The 20,245-nt window shown below is 45.7% G+C and overlaps 1 protein-coding gene across 12 annotated transcripts in view; it reads left to right on the forward strand.

Annotated features, from left to right (window-relative positions):
- The window catches only part of LOC109443595 (monoacylglycerol lipase ABHD6), a 67,546-nt gene that overhangs the window by 41,492 nt on the left and 5,809 nt on the right, over positions 1 to 20,245 (forward strand). For 4 of the 12 annotated variants that reach the window (XM_019724150.3, XM_019724152.3, XM_074313176.2 and 1 more), the window contains one exon: positions 4,904 to 6,037. In XM_019724150.3, the coding sequence (XP_019579709.1) occupies positions 4,904 to 5,077 (174 nt within the window). In that variant the 3' untranslated portion in view covers positions 5,078 to 6,037. Of the gene's footprint in view, positions 1 to 4,903; positions 6,038 to 16,667; positions 18,893 to 19,705; positions 19,803 to 19,906; positions 19,992 to 20,245 lie in introns of those variants that run through there. The other 8 variants (XM_019724147.3, XM_019724146.3, XM_019724145.3 and 5 more) reach the window with 8 other exon arrangements.

Raw genomic sequence — 20,245 nt, forward strand, 5'->3', positions numbered from 1 at the left:
TTCCTTTTTATTGCTGAGTGTCATTGCGTGGTATGTGTTACCACATTTGATTTATTACCAGCGTTTTAACATTTGCCACGTTGGCTTTGTTACTCTCATCTATGTATCTAGAAGTATATATTTTTGTACCATTTGGAGTAGGTGGCTTATAATATGTCCCTTTACCCCTAATACTTCAGGGTGTATTTACTGAGAACGAGAATATTTTCTCGCATAACCATGGCACATGATCACATTCAGGAAACTTAGCATTGATGCGATGCTTTAATCTATGATCCATATTCCAAATTCATCCGTGGTTTCAATAATGTCCTACACAGAATCCTCTCCACATGCCCCCAAGCCACCGTCTAATCCAGGATCACATACTACATTCCTGTCTCTTCAGTCTCCTGTAATATGAAACAATCCCTCAGCCTGTCTTTGTCATTCACGATGCTGAGCTATTTAAAGAGGACGGGCCCATTATTTTATGACGTGTTCCTCAATTTGAGTTTGCTGCTTCCTCATTATTAAATTCAGGTTGTATTATATTCCCTGGTTGAAATAGCTCCTGAGTTATAAATATCACATCCTCCGATGCACAGCAGGTTGTTGTCTGATTTCTTCACTGTAAAGTTATTATTTGTCTCCTGGCAACTAATAAGCAGTCTGTGTCATCCCAAGAAAGACACTTTGAGACTGTGTAGATATCCTGCTCCTCATCAAACAGTCCCTCTATATTTACCATCCATGAATGATTCTTGCCGAAAACAATGTTTTACATTATTTTTAAGAGCTGCATACTGTTCCATTATATCCATCAGAAGTGCCCTTCTGATGTTCCTTTCCAGTTTTTTGCTATTAAACAATACCTCAGTGAACACCATTATACATGTGTTTGTAGAGTGTGAGAGTATATCTGAAGCGTAAATTCTTAAATGTAGACTCACTGGGTCAAAGGGCATGTGCATGTTTTAAATTTTAATAGGTTTTGTCAGATGGCTCTGTCTTTGTTTGCTAGGACTGCCATAACAAAGTACCACAAACTGGGTGGCTTCAACAACAGAAATTGATTTTCTCACAGTGCTGGCAGCTAGAAGTCTGAAATCAAGGCGTCAGCAGCTTGGCTCCTTCTCGGAGCTGTGCGGGGGAGTCTGTTCCATGCTGTTCCCCTAGCTTCCGGTGGTTTGCTAGCAATCTTTGGTGTTCCTTGGCTTGTAGATGCCTTCCCCTGATCTCTGTTCCTGGGTGTCTCTGTGTTTAAATTTCCCCTTTTTGTAAGGATGCCAGTCGTATTGGATTAGGGGCTCTCCCTGCTCCAGTGTGACCTCATCTCAACTAATTACATCTGCCATGACCGTATTTCCAAATAAGGTCACATTTTGAAGTACTGGTGGTTAGGACGACAGCATGTGAATGTGGGAGAGATACAACCAACCCATAATAAGCCCTCCAAAGGGATACTGATTTATACCTAGCAACTCCTTTTTTGTTTGCAACTGTTCTTTAGAAATCACATCTTATTGAAAGTTCTAAAGTTTAAATCAAGAGGAGGCAGTGAGAAATGGAGCCTTTACAAGCCCACAGTGGATAGAATTACTGTGAAAGGGTATCCAGGAGCCTTTGCTGTTGAATATTGTGAGAAAAGGAAATTAGAAAAAAGCTTTCCCCCATTGAGACAGTTCCTCAAAGGACCCCAAGGTGAAAGCTACCATTGTGAGCCCTGCCTGGGCTGGCGGCACATCTCAACTGTGTCTGCTGATGAAACCACAGGTGGGAAGTCAGGCAGGCTGCGACCACAAAAGCTCACAACTGTGTGGGGTGGCGCAGGAGAGGAGACTGGGCAGGAGAAGCCAGGCCTGTGCCCAGTGTGTGAGAGACGGATGACAGCATCAGCAGAGTACAGCTGTCTCAAATCAGCCAGGTATGGCTGAGGATGCACAGCGCAGAATGAAGGTGTTGAAGAGGAGGGAGAGCTCACATGCTCCCTTCTGCAGCAGCCAAGACTGAAAGAATCCTTGTGTGCCCCTGAGTGAAGAAGCAGGACCCAAGTTAGGCCAGCAGGAAATCGTTCCATCCCAAGTCAGTAAGAACAATGAAGGCCTTTCTTCATTATGAAAATCCCAAAGGTGATTCTGGGCTCTCGGGGACCAATAAGAAGAGAGAAGTGAGAACCCATCACCTGGCAGAGACACTGCAGGCACGAGACCACTGGCCTTGCAGCCTCACAGCCTGCGGTTGAGACTTGCCTTTGCCCTTTATCAGCCTGTGACCTTGAGCAAGTCACTCAGCCGCTCTAAATCATGAGTTTCTCTTCTATTGCTGGGGTGATTGTGAGGCTCAAGTGAGAAACACATATGAAGGTGATCGTTCTCCAGTTATCAAAAATAAATTGTTTATTATTCACGTCCTTTGCGTCTCTGACCGCTGGCTTTTGCCCAAGGTCCCGAATTTCCTCCAGGACTCTGAAGTCCATTTTGTTCTGGAAAAAGAACCTAACATTCCATAAGCTTGCTATAGGATAAGATCCTTATGTGTTCTGTGGACCATCCCAAGGCAGAGGCCAAATAGCAGAGGCTTCAGGGGTCCTTTATTTCATGGCCATTTGCTTCCCAAACTGTCTGGCTTTTTTCCTGTTCTGTCATCAACATTTGATGTCACAGACCCTCCCTCTGCCAGGTTGAATTCAGTCTCCCTCTTCTTTGGACCTCTGTAGAGCCACTGTGCTGCACAACGGCTGGGGGTGCCATGGATATTGTTGTCTATGTGAGTGATGCCCCCTGGATTTGGGCAGTATACAGCCTGCACAACTGAACCTGACACACTTTTCTGAGAGGATTTCTGCACATCCATTCAAGTATTTCTCCCCATAGAGTGGGAGGGCCTTGGGGAAATAAACAAGTTGTATTATTCTTTATGTCCCTTCTCCCTGCCATCACAGTGCCTAGTATTCAAGAGACCCAGAGGACACAATAAATGAGCAAGCAAACAAGAAAGCGAATGAACAAACTAACTAGCAAAGGGATGAACCCACCAACCCACTGCCTATGCATTCAGGTCAGCTAACAAATCCGTATTGAGCACCTGGTATGTGCCTGACACTATTGTCCCTGGGGATACAGTAGGGACCAAAACAGGCAGCATTCTGCCCTCCAGCAGCTTGCAGCCTAACTACCACTGTAATGCATGGCAGGGCCGGAACTAGGGTGTGGTGTGTCATGAAAGTGCAGGATCGGATCCTGTCTTTATTTATAATTTTGATACTGTGTTCATCATGGATCTTTTTGTATTAACATTTATTTTTTGAAATACTGCATTAAAATAGTATTCATCTTGATTACTGGATTTTTTGGCATCCGCTTAAATTTTGTGCCAGAGGCAAGTGTCTCACTTCCCTCACCCTTGTCCCTGGCCCTGGCCTAAAATGGGATGGATGAAAATGCACCATTTACCTGAATAGCAGCAAGAAATAGCTGCTATGGTTCCTACAGACATGCACATGTGGGCCCATTCAGCTGTTTCACATGCCTCTGGGTGACCATGGGAAATGCTGGATTTAACAGCATAACAGTGTCAAACCTAGAAGCTCAAGTGGTCATTTTTGAATTAAGGTTTCTGATCTCTCTGTAGAATAGACACTCAGTTGGGAGTTCCTACTTTTTCATGCTTTGACCTGTTGACTCCAACTGTGTATCCTCTGGGTATCTTCTCCCACAGTATCTGGGCTTTATTTCTGTTCTGACACTTGCCACGGCAGCCTTACTGGTGAGTGAGTGACAGAGGGGTCCCATTCCTCCACAGAGTGCCCCTCTCACTAAGCTCCCCATTAGCTGTTCCCTTTTGCAGGCCAGGGGTGCTCTGCATTCTGCTTGCCCCATTTTGAGGTGGGTGGGAAATCTTGGTTTTAATGATCTGGGGTGAAGAGAATGAAGTTCAAAAACAGACGGTGCTGAGTTTGTTGGGGTTTTGCTTCTGCTGTTAAGGATGAGAGGAGGGGCCCTCTTGTCTGGGATGAGTTGAGGTGAAAGCGATTAAGAGAAGGAGAGTGAATGCAAATTCAATGCCCAAGGGAGGGTGTTAGGGAGACAAGGTAAATTGGATTGGCATAATAGCAAGGTGAAAATGAAATTAGATGAGTTGTTTGAAAAATACCAGCCCTGGGAAAAGGTGGCTTTCATGTTGGAGAAGCTTTCCTCATTATTCACAAACTTCAGGGCCTGGGGTCACACAGCTCTGGGGACCCCAAAAGACCCTCAAAGGGAACTCCTCCCCAGCTTGTGATAATTAGTGGTTAGTGTTCTCTACTTGGATCTTCCCTGGGTTCCCTTCCCACAGCTCGGCCTACCCTAGCCTGGTGTCAGGGTCATTTGCATGATGATGTCACTGTCCTGAACACAGCCCCGCGTTCCCCACTGTGCTGAGATCGAGGTCTGACACCCCAACATGGTTGGAGGCCCCTTCCTCTCCACCCCATTTCCCCACCATGCCTTCCCCACTTCCCGTGGGCTATGTCAGCACCCAGCTACTTGCTGTGCCCTACACTTGCCATGGCCTCCCATCCTCTTCCATGAATTCTGCTCCTCTGTGCTCCCTCTGCTCTCAGGACCCTCCCCTATCAGAGCTCTTGTCACATCATGCTGCATTTGTCTGTTGACCTGTTTGCCTTCCCTACCAGACCGGAACCTCTTCATGGGCAAGGACGGTGTGTTTCTACCTTAGTAACGCTGGAAGCAGCACAACTCCTGGCACCGAGCTGCAAAATAAGAGCCATGCAGTCACTCCTCTTAGAGGGCCACAAGCCCCAACACTTAGGTGACTTGGTCCTCAAAGCCACCTCTGCCAGGTCTCAGTGGGCGTCTACCCCCCAAGTACACACGGGCATCTGAATCTTTTCCATCTCATTTCCTCTCTCGTCCTGCAGGTGCTCGATGTGTCTGGGGCAGACATGTTGGCCAAGGCCATCGCCAACTGCCAGGTGGAACTTCTGGAAAACTGTGGGCACTCGGTGGTGATGGAGAGACCCAGGAAGACAGCCAAGCTCATCGTCGACTTTTTAGCTTCTGTGCACAACACAGACAACAAGAAGCTGGACTGAGACCCTGCCTGCAGCCTGCACTCTGCACACGGCATCCACTCCCATCCCCAAAATCTGATGCTGACACCACTTCTCAGGGATCCTGCCCCAAAAGCGGTCAGAGCGCCAGCGTCCCTGAGGAAGCCAGTCCCCTAACCCCAGTGAGATCCACAGAGCTTTGGGGTCCACGAAGAAATCTCCAAGATGTTTTTCACAAATGGAAATTCATGTAGAGCAAGATAAGAAAATCCAGTCTTGAAATCTACCAAGAAGTCTTCAAGTTCATGTTGCAAAGCGGCCACCTCGAAAACCATAATCACCAAGGACATCATTTTCTTTAAAACATTCCTCACAGACTGAGACTCGAGGTACTTCTGTTGCTTCAGATGTTCTCCCTGCATGGTTAGTGGCTGAGCACTAGTCCCCATTCGCGGAGCCCCTCTTGTTTATGTCTTATTTAAGTTTTACATAAGACCCATATGTGAATGCAGTCTGTCAGCTGCAAGACTCGGGAGGAAAATGGCAGGCTGTAGAAAATATTTATACAGGCAGGGGGCATTGTTCTGCCTTGGCCAGCCCTTGGAGCAGCAGAGAACATAGGAGGGTGGTTTGATCAGCCCCCACATGTCAGGTATGCCATGAGTGGACTCAGAACCATCACCGTATGAAGAACACCTCGCAGGGTGGGTTTCCTGGAAATCATTTATTACTTTTAAAAAATAGGACTAATGAAGCAATAATGTTCTAGACATCTATAAATGATCAGACTCGGGTTCTAAGTAATCGGAACACAAGCACCTTGTGGGCCTCTTTTCCATGTTGCTGTGCTACTGCAAACCCTTGGATGTAAAATACTAGTTTGTTAATGAATTCTGTGAATTCTGTGAACAGTAATGTGATTGAAAATAACTCTATAAACAAATGTAAAAATGACCACAGTGACGTGAAATAAATTTAATAAATCTAGGCTAGCAACATGCAGACGGCGTCTATTTCTGAGCTCCTAATTATGTGCAGTGTTGGCAGGTTTTCTGTTAACTGTGTGAAGTGTGTTTTCAAGTAAGGCTTATTCTATAGTCATTGGAAGACCTTGCTTGGATGTGTTATTAGTTTCATTTTAAGAAATTGTGTTTGCAGTTTTTATTCAATTGAAATGGCCTATCAAAAACAAAAGGCAAGAGTCATCAAACTATTCCTTTTGACCCACTTCTGTTGCAGTTAGAAACCCTAAACGCCTCAAGAGATTCACTCCTTCAAATCGTTTTACAGAGATTCTGCAGCCAAGTCATTCTGGAAATAAAGTGAGATGAAGTTAATAGTTTAAATTAGACTTCAGGACTTGGTCTGAATATTTTAATTTATCAGAAAAGAGTGGAATATAGATCTTAAAAACAAGAAGATATGAAAATGTGACATATCAAACGTGGGATGCAGCTAAAGCAGTGTTCAGAGGAATTTTATAGGCCTCAATTCATATAATCGAAAAGAAAGGCCAAATATCAGTAATTTAACTCCCATTTGAAGAAGCTAGAAAAAAAATGGTTAATCAACCCTAGAAAAAATAGAAGGAAATAACATAGATGAGAGAAAAAAAAATCAATGAAATAGGAATAAACGTTGATATTAGACATGCTGCTTGTTCCAATCTCCCATACTTACCAGGAGTTCTGAGCGTAGGAGGTTCTGGGAGAGGGGGCGGTCTTGGTGGCTTTGGTTGGTGCGAGATGGTTTTCTCAGGGCCACTGAAGAGGCTCCCGACCTGGGTAAGTACCTCAGGTCAGGAGTCCTACTAGATGCAGGTATTGTGCCCTGGGTTGAACAGCAGCTCTGGATCGCCTGTAAAGGAGCCTCCTCCGCCCTGCACCTCCATGGGGTCATCCAGGCAGGGGCGGATGCTGTCTCCCCCACCTGTAAGGGCAGTGGGCAGGGTCTGCAGCAGGACACGGCTCCCACCTCCTCCACGGTCACTGGAAAGCACTGCCTGGAAGTCATGAGCAGAGCATGTAAAAGGCATTTTTGATAAACCCATGAAGTGGGTTTTCAGGGTTCTCCCTTGGTCCTGCGATTCTGTTCCCAGCATACTAGAGACTTGAAAGCAGATAAGCACAGCTCCCCCTTGCGCCCCACTTCCCGCCTTTGTGACTATGAAGAGCCTGCCGATTACTTCCAGCTGGCTGTCCCCCAAGCCACGCCCCACTGGGCTCTGTGGTGTGTGCCTGTAATGACAGCCTTGGACAGAAGAACGGGGTCATTCATCACAGCCCTGCCTGAAATGCTGCCCAAAGCTTCTGAAATAACAATGGAAAGCCTCGGGGAATCACAAGTGGGCTCTTAATCCCACTGCCTGGAGTTGCCCTCAGGGCTGCTGAGGATGGAAACTGCTGGGCAGGTGTTGAAGAGGCTGAGGGGCAGGCCATGGTTAGGACTCAATTTGACATCAGTCTGGGCTTCTTGTCCTGGGAAGAGTCAACACCAGGGGTGGCCGATGCCAGAGACACATAGTTGGATGGTGCTGCCTGTGTGTGTAAGTCTGTCTTCCATCTGAGCCCCTGAGCCTTCCCCTTCCAGGAAACATTACTGTTTGTCCAAAGACTCCCGGAAAGTACTGGGAGATTGTAATGTACAGCAGCCCAGGTTGGAGGACGGAATCATATAACTATGTGCTAGGCACTATTCTAAGTGTTTTCCTTGTGTACTATCAGCTTACCAAGCTCTCACACAGCCCTAACAGGTACATATGATCTGTGCCTATATTACAGCCAAGGAATGGAGAGGTGAAGTGTCTTGCCCAAGGTCACACAGGTAACAAGTAGAGGGAGGCCGCTTGGTTTATGATTGAAGGTGACTTGCAAAAACCATGCTTTTACCAGTGTGAGCAGGAACTCGGTGGTGCCTGGGGCCGTGCCAGCTCACCTGGACCAGGCCAGTATGTGGCAGCTTCAGCCACAGATCACCGAGGCTACACCTCAGGCCCTTGCTAAGGAAGGTGACCCAGTTTTTCATTCAGCAAATAGTTAAGGCCCTCCCCCTGCCCAGCGTCCTGCTAAGGAGGAAACCAGTTCACCTGGGTTCCAGCAGAGTCTGCTAAGGGGGCAGCAAGGGACACCTGCCCTCCTCAGTCCAGCCTCTGTAACAGCCAGGACCCGTCTCACATCCTCCCTGGAAGGGCTCATTCACCTTGCTGATACCCTCATCCCTCCCCCGTACTCTGGAAATGATCATCAGTGTGTGTCCAAAGCAGTTTTCAGGAGGGGAGACATCTCCTGCAGTTCTTGTTGCCCCCGGGGGGTCAGACTTGGAAAGAAGCCAAGAGATACAGCCCTGCTCACAGCAGCTAGAAGCCAGTATGGACACCTTTGAAGGAGAAGCTCAAGGCCCTGAAATTCTTACCAGCTAGTGGCTTTCCCACTGCTTTCAGACAAACGTCAGGTTTTAATTAAACATAAATGCTGTATTTAGGCCCCCTTATTTACTTTCCAACTCCTGGATAGTGATCTCAGGACAATCATGGGTTGGTTAGTTGATTAACATTGTTCTAAAATGATGGATGCAGATTTTAACATCCACAGGTACCAGCCTCCTGCTTTGGGGGGCTTCTTGTACTTGACAGAGAAGTCTTTTATTAAAAGTAGCAATTCACTGGATCTGTTTCAGAAGCGTTTGCTGAAATACTGTATGGGCAGGTTTGGGTGCATTTTTCTTTTTAACTCTCTTAGTCTGTCTCCATGTTTCTCTGTGTCTGTCTCTCTGCTCTGGCCTCATCTGTTTCATCACTCATATTTGTCTCACATCCATCTGTCTGCCTCTATCACCCACGCACACAGGCACACACAGACATGCTGTCCGCTAACAGTTGGAAGCCTGACTCTTCTGATCCTTCGTCTTTTAAATCTTCCAACATGACTCCTTTAACCACACAGACTGGTCTTTCTCATCAGCCACTTCTCTTCCCCTCCCCCTCCCCCCACCCTCAAATTGAATAATGTTCACACAACCCCTCCATTCCCTGAAAGGAGGAAGACAGTAGAATTTCGGAGGAGAGGGAGTGGTCACAGATGAGGCTGTGGAGATGTCCTCAATTACCTGCCATAGTCAGGGCCAGAGGGTGACAGTTCCAGTTCCTGGTATCCCCAGCTGCCCTGGGGCCCAGTATCACTGCTCTCTGGGCTGGAAGTGACCAGGATGTGGGTGTGAGGTTGCCTGTGCCTGTGGTGGGATGAGGGTCCTGTGTGACTATCGTTTGCCTAGTAGTCAAGGAGGAGGAGAGGTTCCTTTCAACAACAGGACAGCCCCTCGGCCTTGCCTCCTAAAGGAAACTTTTCTTCATTGTTTTCTGGATGTTTGGTCTCTAAACCTTCAAGGGACTAGATAACTTTAAGGCACTCTTAATAGGCTGCCATCCTCGGGCAGAGGATAGGAGAATGAAGGGTTCTGAGGGGCAGAAAGTGGTACTAAGGTGACAAACCCAAAGACCCAAAGTCAAAGCTGGCTGGGAGATGGGTAGCTTGCTAAAGGGCAACTATTAATGGGAGTATAAGTCTTCAATCCCTTACCACATCTCAGAGCCAGGTGTGAGTCCAAATTCAGAAATTTTCTAATTTTAGTAAGGTATTATGTTGTGTGTACATTATATCAGACCCCCAGTAGGGTCTGGGGCCACCTTACATGATCGAATGCATTGTTAAAGAACAAAAATTCAACCAAGTAAGTGTGAAGATCTAATTGGTTTTATTGATTCATGAATTGGGCAGCATACCATCTAGCAACTAGGGAGGTGCTCCGATGAGTTGTACAAAATGGAAGGTTTTTATAGGCAGAAAGAGGGCAGGACCAAGAAGTTAAAAGAGGGATTATGTCAGCCAAGGTTACCTTTCCCTAGGGGAAGGTAAGGGGTCTTATCAGGCAGATTACCTCACTAGTGTTGATAAGGAAATTCCAGACTGACTAACTTAAAATTCCACTCCTGGGAGAGGCTGAAGCTGCAATTAGATTAGTTATTAAGTTTTGGTTTGACCTGGCTTCGCAAAAGTGACTCCATTTTGGCTTTTTTTTTTTTTTTTTTTGTAGCGGTAGTCATATTTTTGCTGTGCAATGTATAAATATCCACAGTAAATGGGACAAAAGCTATAAAAAGCTTCACCTCAGTTCAGATTAAGCATTGGTACCAATGAAGAAAAATTTTGTTTCCAGAGTTTTCTTGGATTTCAGGATTGCAGATAAAGGATGGTAAGCTTGCATTTCCTGTTCTCTCTCTTCTGCCTTGGAAGGTCAGGGTGGGAGGTGTCAGTGTAAGAAATGTCCAAACCTGTAGAGAATTTTTTTAGAGAATTTTTTTTTTTAAGATTTTTATTTTATTTTATTTTTTTTATTGGGGAAGTGGAACAGGACTTTATTGGGGAACAGTGTGTACTTCCAGGCCTTTTATCCAAGTCAAGTTGTTGTCCTTTCAATCTTAGTTGTGGAGGGTGCCATTCAGCTTCAAGTTGTTGTCCTTTCAGTCTTAGTTGTGGAGGGTGCAGCTCAGCTCCAGGTCCAGTTGCTATTGCTAGTTGCAGGGGCGCAGCCCACCATCCCTTGCGGGAGTTGAACTGGCAACCTTGTGGTTGAGAGCCCACTGGCCCATGTGGGAATCGAACCGGCGCCTTCGGAGTTAGGAGCACGGAGCTCCAACCGCCTGAGCCACCAGGCTGGCCCCCGAGAATTTTCATAAGAGTTTATTTGAGCCAAAACTGACAAAAATTGCTGGGAAGAAAGATCTCAAATGCTCCCCAGAATGGCAGTTTGCAGTTTCTTTTATGCATTTGGAATTAAGGAGGAAACATATGGAAAGTTACGTGGAGGTGGGAGAAAGCAAGGCAGGGATTGAATTATGGGATAATTAACAAGATTATGTGCTCTCTTGAGAGTGGTTATGCCTTTGAGGGGTATTCCTTCTGGCATTTCAAAGATGTGTTTACCCAGATGCACAAGAACAGTGGACAGGACTGGCTTAAAACCTTTCACTAAAGAAGTTATAGGCCTGGGGCAGGACTACCCACCTTGACTGCCCAGTTAGAAATTTATGATCAGATCACCCTGTGAGGTTACTTTCCACAGAACCTCTTTTGCAGCCACAGAAGTGACATCTTGAGGAGGAGTCTGTTCTTCCAAGGTAGGAGATGTGTGCAGATGGGTGTGATACACAGCTCCCTCTTGTGACCATCGGGGCAAGTCCTGATTTGTATTTAACTATTAGAAAGTATAAAAATGATTCCCTGTCGCTTTAAAATAAAACAAATGCTGAAAAACAAAAAAGCGAGTATCTCCTACACTTTCCAAACAACCCCACCCTTTTCCTATCAATCCACTTGGAACTAGTGCACACATACACAAACATACACACGAATAAACGGTTGATTTGTGTGTTATCTTTTTAACATAAACGGTTATTACTGTTGGACATTCATGTTGTCTACCCCACCCCTTGCTTACCCTTTTCACTTCTATATCTTGGGGCTCTTGCTGGTTAGAACCCACAGATCCCCCAGGTTCCTGTGATGAGGATGCAAAGTCCTCCAAAGTGGGGGTGGGGTGGACTGCTTTGTAGGGAACCTGCTAGGAGAGGATCTCTGAATTTTAAGAAAGGATCTTGGGCCCCTACAAAAACAGCTGCTTAAGTACAGGTGGTTATCCCCTCCCCAAATTCTCCCTTCCTGGGGTCCTGGGGCCTTTTTAAGGGAGAGGTTTCTAGCTTCACTTCAAAGGAGAGGCTCCTCCATTACTTAAGTACCTTTCAAAAATGTTGGATGAGACGAAGTTAAATAGCCCAGCTCCATCTCTAGCCCTAACACAAGCAGGAGAAAGACTGCAGGAGCAAAAAAACGTCCTCAGAAGGCAGCTAGGGAGGGGGCTGGAAGCGGGGACCAGGCTATCCTGAGGATGCTTTGGACTTACCAGTCTGGGCAAGAGCTGCTGGTCTTTTTTACCATTGACTGGTGAGCTGCCCCCAGAGTCCCTGCCCATAGTGGGTGCCACTGATGTTCTTCCCAGGTCCCCTTTACTGACTCCTGCACCCAACCCCCACCTCTGTGGGTGTTGGCTGCAGAGGGCTCACAGCTGCCCCTTTCCCCCAGAAGAACCACCCTCAGATGACTAGAGAGACCTGAAAGATATGCCACATTCACTTCCTCTTACCTGTTATGGTTGCCAGATAAAATACAGGACGCCCAGCTAAATTTAATTGCAGATAAATGAGTACCTTTTTAGTGTAAGTCTATCCCATTCATCGTTTATCTGAAACTCTAATTTAACTGGGCAATCTGTTTTTTTCTTCTTCTAAATCTGGCAACCCTACAGCTGGCAGTCAATGACTGACTGGGGTGGGGGGGCGGGGGGCTGCGCATGAAGGCTTGGCCTCCTTGCCTCCAAGGCTGGAAGCTTTCTGGTATCATTTATGCTCCAGGGCTCCCCTGCAGGATTAGGCTGAAGCTAGACTGCAGCTGAACTCACATCTTTGCTTAGCTTCTTCCCCTACCCCATCCTGTTTCCTTCTTCCCTTAAGGGTTTCACACAAAACAGCTGTCCCCAAAAAATCACTTCCATGGAGATCCCTGTCTCAGGTTTGCCTTCTAGGGCCTCGGACACACTGGCTGCTTTTCAAAGCTTCCCGTTTGGTATTAATGCTCCGAGTTGCCTCAAAAGAGCAGCTCCCAGCCTTGCGTTCACATGGGAAGGATGGAATCCAGCATTTTAGGTTCTAGGGCCTCTCACCACCTTAGACAAATGACTTATCTTCTTAGAGCTACTTTTCCTCATCTGTGAAAGGCAATAATAATAGTGACATTGCAGGGTAGATGGGATAATGTGAGCAAACTATCTAGCACTTGGCCGGTCTCCCTAAATGGAAACAACAGCTGCAGTTTCATAGCTTTTAATGTCTGATCATTTTCACTTCCTTTGTCCTATCTTCACAGTCTGCTGACATAAATGGATGCAATTCCCTTGTGACTGATGGAGAATTGTGGCTGTGAATGTTAAGGGACTGTCATCCTACTCAGGCCTCTCTCTTGCCTTTTCCCCCCAAGTTGTAAATGCTCCTCAACTTTGAGCAAAATCCATTTGGCACCAGTTCACAAGGCAGGGAGGGGAGTTGAATACAGCCACGCGGGTGGAAGTATGGACTCATCACTTTCTTGACTGCCATAGCTTCCAGACGCATAAAATACTGATGTAGGTGATATTGGATCTGCTAGCAGTTTCTGAGTGTAGGCCGGGATCATGTCTCGTGAAGCCAAAGAATGGAAATATGGACCAAGGAGAAGCGAAAAGTTTTAAAAAGAGGATAGTTTATTAGAGGCAGGAGAAGAGGTTGCAGCTCCCGAGCAGGAAGGGGTCCCGAATGGGGGTGCCCCATGACTGAGGCAAAAGCTCTTACTTTTACACCTTCCCTTGCCTGCTTGGGGAAGGGGAGCTGATTGGAGAAGGGAACTTGTTTGAAGAAGGGAACTGGCGCCTTCTAATGAAATTCGTCTACCAGGTTTGTTCTGCTTGCCCATCCTAAAGGAATCAGCAAAGTAACCCACTCTTATCTATCAGATCTGCTTCATTTATCAGGCCAAAAGGAATTTTATGATTAACCTCAAGGCCTTGTTACATTATGTCCTAGAGTGAAGGAGTGATTTCAAAACCTGAAGTTTTAGGATATGGCTGTCTTTTGTTTATTCCACCAGGGACGTCCCTGTCTACCTAGGGACATGCTAACTCTCCTGTATCAATACGAGCAGATCCTTCCCAACAACTTTGCTCTGAAATGTCAGATACAGAGAGTATCCAGAATGGCCCCGCTTGAGCCAGCTGACTTCACCCAATGCAATGCTGGGCAATTTTTATAACGACTGAGGCAGTCTTGTGTATTTTGATTTGGAATGATGTTAAGATATCTTGTTAAGAAGGGAAAGTGGTGGGGGGTGGGGGGTGGGAGATGAAGGTAAGGGGGATCAAATATATGGTGATGGAAGGAGAACTGACTCTGGGTGATGAACACACGATGGGATTTATAGATGATGTAATACAGAATTGTACACCTGAAATCTATGTAATTTTACTAACAATTGTCACCCTAATAAATTTAATTAAAAATTAAAAAAAAAAAAAAAAAAAAAAAAAAACAAAGAAGGGAAAGTACCCCCTACCATATCTCTGGGGAGACACTTAAGAAATTCATACTAGTTGTTGCTCATGGGGAAGGGGCGGGAAGGAGACTTACTCTTCATTGCTTATCCCTTTATACCGTTTGAAATGTATGCCGAAAGCCTAAAGTATCTACTCAAAAAATAAAATTGAATGGAAAAACAAAGGTCAACCAACTATTTTATCCCAAACTCTGACAGCACTAAGAGGATTCAGATGGTGTGAAAGGCACTTCATTTTCAGGGCTTGGTACAGGACAGTGAAAATTATTCAAGTTCTTTGAATCCAAAATATAAAGTGTGATCAAAACATGTGGTGAATGTTTGTTTATTTATGTATTCATCTGTTTACTTATTTATTTAATTTTATTTTTTTAAGGAGGACACAGCTCACAGTGGCCCATGTGAGGATCGAACTGGCAACGCTGGTGTTATCAGCACCACGCTCTAACCAACTGAGCTAACTGGTCACCCCACAGTGAATGTTTAAATTTAAAAAAATTATTATAGTAAAAGACACATTGCCATTAATCCCCCGCAAAATGCTCCCCCTCGCTTCGAATACACTTATTCCATCATTCTTGCCACTTTCTGAAGCAGTTCTGGAATTCTTCTTTTGTGTCTTTAGTTGCACTGTCATGGCTGCCTCAAGGTCCTGAATCGATTCAAAACGTTCACCTTTCATGGTCATTTTGACTTTGGGGAAGAGCCAGAAGTCACACAGTGCCAGACCCGGTGAATAAGGTGGATGAGAACACACCGTAATGTTTTTCTTTGACAGAAATTGCCCTACCAGAAGCAATGTGTGACAAGGCGCCTTTCCGATATGATCAAAACATATGGTGAATGCTGCTGTCAAGTGCCATCTAACGGAAAGGCAGGGATCTTCAATACAGGAAAAAGTGCATCGAATCTTAGTAACAATGTGACAACTTGTTTCCTGCAGTCGGGCGTGAGCTACAGTTCAGAGATGTTTTAAAGTGTGCCATACATCATTCTCCATCATGACAAGGCTCCATGTCACACATCATTTCTGGCATATAGCAATTTCTGTCAAATAAAAATATACGGTGTGTTCTCACCCACCTTATTCACTGAATCTGGCACTGTGCGACTTCTGGTTCTTGCCCGACGTCAAAATGATTCAGGACATCAAGGCAGCCACAAAAGCGCAACTAAAGACACTCATGAAAGAGGGCTTCCAGAACTGCTTCAGAAAGTGGCAAGAACGATGAGGAAGTGTGTTTGAAGCGAAGGGGGGTAATGGCAATGTGTCTTTTACTGTAATAATTTTTGTTATTTAAACATTTGCCGTATTGTTTTACACCTCATACACGAGCTGCACTGGTTTTGATGGGCTGCAGCCTGGCAGGATGGGTTTGCCAGGCAGCTGGTTTAGGAAACTCTCTCCCATTCCAGTGTTGCCGGGTGCCAGATACTTTACACCAACTATTTTTGCTTCACAACCCCAAGGTAGATGCTATTAATCTCTCCATGTGATACATGACCAATCTGAAGCTAATTTTGGCAGCTTCTGAAACCCATGCTGTTTTGAGAAAGAAAATGCCACTGTTTGTGGTCTGTTTTGATTTCCTCAACCTCTCCTCAAATCTGGAACGAGTCCTGTCTCCTGTGAGGGGGCAGCGGTAAGCCAGTGGAGACAAGGTCCCATCCTCATGGCGCTTACATTGGTTTTGGCAGCCCCAGCCACTCTCCCATGTACACCCTGACTCGTACCACACAACTGGTGGTAATACTATGGTGCAGTGTGGAGCACACCATCTACAGTCAGATGGCCCACTTACAATTACGCACTTACAATTGTGGATCTTGGGCAAGCAACTTAGCCTTTTGCCTGTTTCCCCCTCTGTAAAATGGGGATGATCATAAGGACAGCTACATTAGGGTAGTGTGAGAGCTCCACGAGATAACATGTATCAAGTTTTTTGCATAGTGCCTGGCACAAAGTAAGCACTTGATAAATACAAGCTGTTATTACTGTTATTATTAAATACAAGAACTATGTTTCATGAGTACAAAAGCCGTAACTTTTTGTTCTCCGCTGAATCCTCAGTATCTAGCACATAATAGGGGCTCGGCAAGTACTTAATGAATAAATGCGTAGATGCAATTTGGCTTACATTTGTAAATAGGACCATCTGGGTCTTTTTTGTCAACTCCGGCCAACCCAACACCTACTATGTGCTGTCAGCCACAAGAGACACTGAGAGCAGGTCCTGTCCTTGGTGAGTAATTGACATAGATGCTCAGGAGAAGAGATGCTAGATATAAATTTATTGAATGAACGACTGCATGGATAAATGAATGACTACGAAGCAAGCGCCCTGGCCAAATAAACATGCGCTGAGTCCCGTACCCCATGCAGACATTTGCACACGCGGTTTTCTCCGGAGTGGGCACCAGAGAGTACAGAGCTCAGCGGGCCTCGGCTCCTGATAAGGACTCACTCTGGGGTCCTCAGGAGGACGCCTCGCGATGACGTCACATCCGCGCCTGCCGCCACGCATCCGGGGGGCGGGGCAGACTGAAGCCGAACGTGAACATCCCCGGAGTTTCCCGGACTCAGGCTCAGGCCTCTGCAGGGGAGCTCCAGGCCTTGGCGGATTCTCGCAGTGAACAGGAGTCAGGAGGCGTCAGCGTAGTCCCGCGGAGAACGGGTAGGAGGAAGCCCATAGCAGAGCGGCTGTTTTCCGGGACTGGGCTTAGTCGACCGGCGGGTGACGCAGGCCGCGCGGCCTAGGCCGCATGCGCAAGATGAGAGTGACAGCGGGCGGCGCAGGATGGCCTGAGGTACTTTTCCGCTTCCGCGGTGGACAAGGCGGGTGGAAGGCGAGGCCCGGCCCCGATCCTTCCCAGGCCTCTGTACAATGTGGTCGCGGAAGCAGAGGGTGGCTGTGAGAATTTATCGGGACAGTGGGTGCTGAGCGCATGCTCTCGGCGCCAGCTGGACGCCAAATAGCGGACGTTAATCGAAAAAAGTTGAAAACGACTTAAGTGCTCAACAGTAGGGGATTTAGCTTTTTTTTTTTTTTTTAACGTCATTGATTTAGTCCGAAATTTATGTATGGAGTGCTTACTATGTGCGATGCACTGTTTTAGATTCTTGGGAAACTGAACAAGACAGATCCCAGTTTCTTGTGGAGTGTACATTTATTGGGGTGGGGAGTACAAACAAATGAAATTACGTGGTTATAGCAGAAGGTGGTAAGTGCTGTGAGAAGAGTAAAGTAGCGGCATGCTGGGAGGGGCTGCCGTATTAGACAGGCACTGGGTCAAATCGAGGGGTCAGATTTGAGCAACGCCTTGAAGGAGGCCAGGGAGTGAGCCATGTGGCTGGCTGGCTGCCTGGTGGGAGAAGATTCCCAGCACGCAGAGAAGCTGGGAGCGAGGCCCAGACGCGAGAGGGAAACTGAAGCGTGAGGAAGAGCTAGGAGGCCCGTGTGGTGAAATGAATAGAGGGAAATGGCAGGACACGAGGTACAGATCAGGTAGGGCCTTGCAGGCAGGCGGCTGGAAGGACTTGAGCTTTACTCTGAGTGAAACGGCAACCATTGCAAGGTTTTGAGTAGAGGAATGACGTGATTCGAATAGGTTTTAATAGGCTCAGGATGGCTGTAGTAGAGGCTAGTTTGAGGAGGGAAGCAGGGAGAGCAGTTACTAACAGATGAGATAAAGCGTATCCCTGTAGCCATTAAAAAGGCTAATTTCAAAGGTGATGATGGCAATGACTATATAGAAATGCCCACATTTTTGTGGTGAGCCTGGTGAATATGCCAGGCTGTACGAAGGGCTTCCCAGGCATCCATCTTTTTAAATCTCAGATCAGCCCGCAGAGGGCAGTGCTGTCATTGACATTGAGGCTCAGGCATGTCCAGCGAGAGGTGATTGCTCAACATGTGCTCCTTAAGTCTCTGTGTGTGTGTGTGTGTGTGTGTGTGTGTGAAACACATAACAAAATTTACCATTTTTTAAATGTACAATTTCTTGGCATTAAGTACACATGTTGTGCAAGTATCACCACTGTCCATTTCCAGAATACTCTGTAAATCTTTGTTGTTATTGGCATCCTAAACCCCAGGCCCAATCTCATTCTCCTACCTCAGGCAGCCAATTCCATCAACTTAGTAACACTTAAAAAACACCTATCGTGTGCCAGGCAATGAATGAAATGATCGAGTCCTGTTCTCCCTGCCATTCTAGTCACGGGAGACTCTAGTGTTTGGTAACCATTGCTGCAGTCCGGAAACCAAAGGTGCTCTTGAACGTACAGGCCTAACACTTCTATCATTCAGTCATGTATTCAGTAAGTTTGTTGAATACCTGCTCTGTGCCAGACACAGTAAATGTTCATGTTTGTTGAATGGATGGAGGTAGTTCTTTTACCCTGACTTCTCATTTTCTCTGGTGGTCACTATCTGGGAGTGGTCGGAACTGGCCTGACCCTGAGGATTTTGCAAATGCTGGTCTATAGCGATGTGACCTTGGATAAGGCCCTTTCCTTGGTAGTGCCTCAGTTTCCTGGTTCCTATGTGGGGGGACCAGGTATTAAATAGACAATGTTAAGAGATTGCATAACAAGGGAACCTAACAGAACAGAGTGTCAAAGAAAGCTCCGCTGAAGAGGTGAAAGTCCTGGAAGAAATGAACTGTAAGCTAAAATTTGCAGGATGAGGAGGAACTATGGAAAGGGAGAGTAAAGTGGGAGTAGAGCCAAGCACAGGGATTCTCTACAGGGGGAGCAGCATGTTCTGAGTTCTTGCAAGTTTCAGATCTGTTAGAAATGGCATGGAGTGCCCATTCCAGGGATTCCTCTCCCCAAACCCGTTGCTGTTTAAGCTCAGTCTTTCATGGGGCTGCCAAATTTGGGCCCTCTGTTGACCTGGCCTGATGGAAAGAACTTGCAGATCCAGTCAGCAGAACTGCTACCCCTCGTTCTGTTCATGTTCTGTGTTGACTGAGAGTAAACAAGAACAGGGCCTTCAGATCCCAGATTTACTCCTTTATGTTTTTACTTTTTTTTTTTTTTTTTTTTTTTGGATTAAGAGGGTGATGAAGGCGCTGGGAGTGGTTGGAATCTTTGTTCCCTTGCGCAGGGGTTCCTTATCTTTGCCAAGCTTCAATGTCCTCTCAAAGATGGAAATAATAATAGCTTTTATCTCATAGGATCATTTTGAAGACATATGACCTAAGGCATGTAAAGCATTTAGCACAGAGCTGGGTACTCAGTAGGGGAAAATGTTCGGTGGCATTATGTTATTAGAATTTAAATAATACAGTTGTCTGGCATATATGAAATACAGAAACTTCCTTTGTGTCTGTATGAGCAACCTTAGTTTGACCAGAATTAGATGAGTTACTGTCCTTAGGAGTTCTTTAAAAAATCAAATAGGTCAAATTCTCATTAGCAAAGTGAAAAATAGCTTGTACCTTGTTAATTTCTAACCCTCTTGACGCAATGTAGGTGTAATCAATATGGAAAAGATGCCAGCCCCAGCTGCCACGTATGAAAGAATCGTTTACAAAAATTCCTCTGAGCACCACTACATGAAAGTCTGCCTGTAAGTTCAGTCTCCTAAATTCTATTTTTGATTACTTGTGTATGAATCTGGAAAGCATGAAGTTTAATACAAGGTATTTTTTTCTTTTTTAATGTTTTTTACAGAGAATTTCAAGATTGTGGAGTTGGACTGAATGCTGCACAGTTCAAACAGCTGCTTATTTCAGCCCTAAAGGACCTGTTTGGAGAGGTACGGGATCACTGGTAGATCGAACACGCCTAAGGTCTTTGTGATGAATACTGAAAAAACACTTTTCCAAATATTATTTAAAAACTTTAAAACCATATTTGAAATTTCAGAATTAGACTTTCAGAAATGAAGAATTTTTGGTAGGTTTGTTCTAATGTGATTTCTTTTTGTCAAGGAATTCGTTAGACAAATGTTTATTTTAGTGCCATGCTATTCAAAGTATGGTCCAGATTGGCAAACTGCAAACTATTTTT

The sequence above is a fragment of the Rhinolophus sinicus genome, chromosome 5 (genome assembly GCF_057876585.1).
Source record: "Rhinolophus sinicus isolate RSI-liver-muscle chromosome 5, RSI-T2T, whole genome shotgun sequence".
In the NCBI taxonomy this organism is placed as follows: Eukaryota; Metazoa; Chordata; class Mammalia; order Chiroptera; family Rhinolophidae; genus Rhinolophus; species Rhinolophus sinicus.